General features: G+C 62.3%; 1 protein-coding gene across 1 annotated transcript in view; it reads right to left on the bottom strand.

Moving 5' to 3' along the window:
* The window catches only part of LOC112396244 (matrix metalloproteinase-17-like), an 11,854-nt gene extending 9,139 nt beyond the window's left edge, over positions 1 to 2,715 (bottom strand). Inside the window, exons 1-4 of the mRNA XM_024739909.1 lie at positions 2,664 to 2,715; positions 1,731 to 1,892; positions 815 to 944; positions 36 to 319 (exon numbers count right to left, since the gene is read on the bottom strand). Of these exons, the coding sequence (XP_024595677.1) occupies positions 36 to 319; positions 815 to 944; positions 1,731 to 1,892; positions 2,664 to 2,715 (628 nt within the window). The remainder of the gene's footprint in view (positions 1 to 35; positions 320 to 814; positions 945 to 1,730; positions 1,893 to 2,663) is intronic.
* Between the last annotated feature and the right edge of the window lie 436 nt (positions 2,716 to 3,151).

Below are 3,151 nucleotides of genomic sequence, written 5' to 3'. Positions count from 1 at the left end.
GCGGGGTTCCCGGGGCCACCCCAACCCGGACGCACCTGAGGAGCGGAACGTCCAGGCCTCGTCATCGTCAAAGTGGGTGTCCCCTGCGGTGTGGTGGTCGCCCGGGAAGAAGGCGTGGGCCACCGCGCCGCCGGGGCCGTCGAAGGGGTAGCGGTCGTTGTGGTCAGCTGTGGAGAAGTCGATCTGGATGTCGGCGGCACTGCCGGCCACCTCGTGGAAGTTCAGGGGCGTGAGGTCGCTCCAGACTTTGAGCGCGTAGTGCATGAGCGCGCGCACCGTGTCGCGGCCCAGGGGCGAGTCCCGCGGGAACGTGCGGACCCTGGGGCAGGCGGGGTCAGAGCCGGGTCGGTCACAGGGACAGGCCCGGTGCCCCCGCCCCAGGCTGGAGTGTGCTCCCTGGAACGACTTGCCCCGGGGCGTGGGGGGCACCGGGGCCCTTATTTGGAAATGGGGTTTGCAGACGTAACTGGGGCGGGGATGGAGATGAGCTCATCCTGGAATAGGGTGGCCCCTAAATCCAGTGAGTGTCCCCACAACAGACAGAAGGGGACACAGACACGGAAGGAGGACACGTGAAGATGGAAGCAAGGATCAGAGCCACGGGCCCAGGGCTGCTGCGACCACCTGGACAGGGGCTGGGCCGGATTCTCCCTCACAGCCTCCAAGGGACCTGTGGCCCCCGGACCTCGGATTTCTGGTCTCCAGAACTGAGAGGATCAATTCCTGTCTCTTAAGCCCCGGTCTGTGGGTGCTCATTTTGGCCGACACCCAGACCCCCAGAAAGGCCAGGCCCGGTGGAGCCCCGCCTGCCCACCTCCATGACAGGTTCCTCTTCCTCCACTTGGTCGGGGCCGGAGCCTGGCGCCTCCTTCGAGCCGGGGCTGTGGCTGGGAGGTCAGGGAGGGAACAGCGCGGGGTTCTCATCAGCGCCAGGGTGGCCTCATCTGCAGGGCGGACGGGCGGGCGGGGGTCAGGAGCCAGGCCCAGCGCACGCGCACCCCCAACCGGGGATTCCCAGCAGCTCCCCAAGAGCTGGCACCAAGCTCCAGTCCCGGCCCCTCGCTCTGCACCAGGTCTGGGGGGACGAGGCCCAGGCCTCCAGCTATGTCGGGCCCCCCTGCCAGGGGTGCGTCCACAGACCAGGATGGGGGGCTTTCAAAGCATTCACTGATGTACGGCAGGGATCTGAGCAGTCGGAGGGGGCACGGCCCCAACGCGGACCGTCGGCCAATGGTCCCTGCATCTCACGGGACACACACCCGACCGGTTCTGTGTGTGACACACGTGTCTACTCCCGACAGGCCTGGGGACAGACATGTTTTGATCAGCTGGCCCTTCGAAGAGTCTTTACAAAATTGGAATTTGTGGCCAAAATGTAAAAAGTGGGGTGCTCACATAAACCCCCCAGATTTCTGGTTTCTCTTGGAAAGCGGGCAGTTTCAACAGCCCAGGCCTAGCACCCCAATGGGGCGACTCAACTGGGGCATGGGTGGCCAGACCCCACTCCGACAGTTGGCCTGCCTGGCCCGTGGCATGGAGTTTGAGACCCCATTGAAAGTGTGGAAAGGGGGTCTGGGTGCGGCTGGTACACACTCACCCCCTGCTGTGCCCACGGCCGGGGGATGGGGAGGGGATGACGGAGGGATCCCGTGCGGTGGGAATCCTCCCTCTATCCCAGGACAGCAGGGCAGGCTGGAGGGGGCAGTTAGGAGGAACTGGGCTCAGCTCACCCATCTCCCACTGCACCTTGAGAACTGACCCAGGATGCCAGTGGCCTCCAGGCCTCCGAACCGCTGCATGGCCACGATGGCCTTGGACAGCTCCTCTGGCGTCTGCAGCTGCCCCGTGTCGGGGTCTGCTGGGGGCAGGTAGCCGAACCTGCTCAGCCACTCCTGCGGGCAGAGAGTACAGTGAGGGGTGGAGGGGGAGCTCAGCCCCACAGAAGAGCCACCTGCCTGGGGCCATCACTGCGGGGAGGGGCAGGCCTCTCCTAGCCCTGATCCACACTCCAGCCCCTGCCCAGTAGCCCACAGGGCGTCTCATGCTCCTTCCTTGCCTAAGTGTCTTAATAAACTTGATGCCCCTTAGATGGGTGGGCTTGAGCAGTGCACAACCTGTGCGACCGCTCATGGCAGCCTGCCCCACCTCACTCCTCCTGAGGCAGCAAAATGCCCAGGGGACACTTAAAGAAGTGAGATTTTTAAAAGGTTATTTAACATCGTGAGCGCCCAATTCAGGCCCGGAGCTCGCTTGTGAGGCATTAGTTTAGGACCCAAGGTCTGAAACCCATGCTGAGAAGGGCAACGGGCTCAGAATCTGGTTATGAGCGGCATGTGCACAGTAGTTAAGAGCCCAGACTCTGGGGCGAGGCTGCCTGGGTGCAAATCCCACCCAGCCCCCTCCTCACTGTGCAACTGCGGCAAGTCACGCCCACTCTGGGCTGTTTCCTCGCCTGTGGATGTGAGGACATAAAGAGGTAGAACGTGGAAATGCTCACATCAGCCCTGACACAGGTACCCTCCATATAAGGTGTGTGTGGTCAGCGGACAGCTCTGATGCAAAGTGCCCCAGTGGGGGTCCTCTGAGCAGGAATAGGGGGCAACCCTTTATACCACGGACACACATAGAACCCCTTTACCATCTGTGGGGGGACAGGGAGGCACCAATGCCATCCGTGGGGACCTCCTGTTTCTTCAGCTGCCATACGGCGCTCATGCCCACTTCCCAAGCCGTGTGACAATCCCATAAAAAGCACTCAAGCCGGGCTTCCCTGGTGGCAGTGGTTGAGAATCCACCTGCTGACGCAGGGGACACGGGTTCAAGCCCTGGTCCGGGAAGATCCCAAATGCCGCGGAGCAACTAAGCCCGTGCGCCACAACTACTGAGCCTGCGCTCTACAGCCTGCGAGCCACAACTACTGAGCCCACGTGCCACAACTACTGAAGCCCGCACGCCTAGAGCCCGTCCGTGCTCTGCAACGAGAGGCCGCTGCAGTGAGAGGCCCGCGCACTGCAGCGAAGAGTAGCCCGCCTCGCTACAACTAGAGAAAGCCCGCGTGCAGCAACAAAGACCCAACGCAGCCAAAATAAATAAATAAGTGTCCTAAAGGATAAAAAAAAAAGCACTCAGCCATATGGACGCGATGCCAGGG

The sequence above is a fragment of the Neophocaena asiaeorientalis genome, unplaced genomic scaffold (genome assembly GCF_003031525.2).
Source record: "Neophocaena asiaeorientalis asiaeorientalis breed wild unplaced genomic scaffold, Neophocaena_asiaeorientalis_V1.1 scaffold757, whole genome shotgun sequence".
Classification (NCBI taxonomy): Eukaryota; Metazoa; Chordata; class Mammalia; order Artiodactyla; family Phocoenidae; genus Neophocaena; species Neophocaena asiaeorientalis.
The sequence above is the reverse complement of the archived record's forward strand: the minus strand, read 5'-3'. Positions and strand labels throughout refer to the sequence as shown.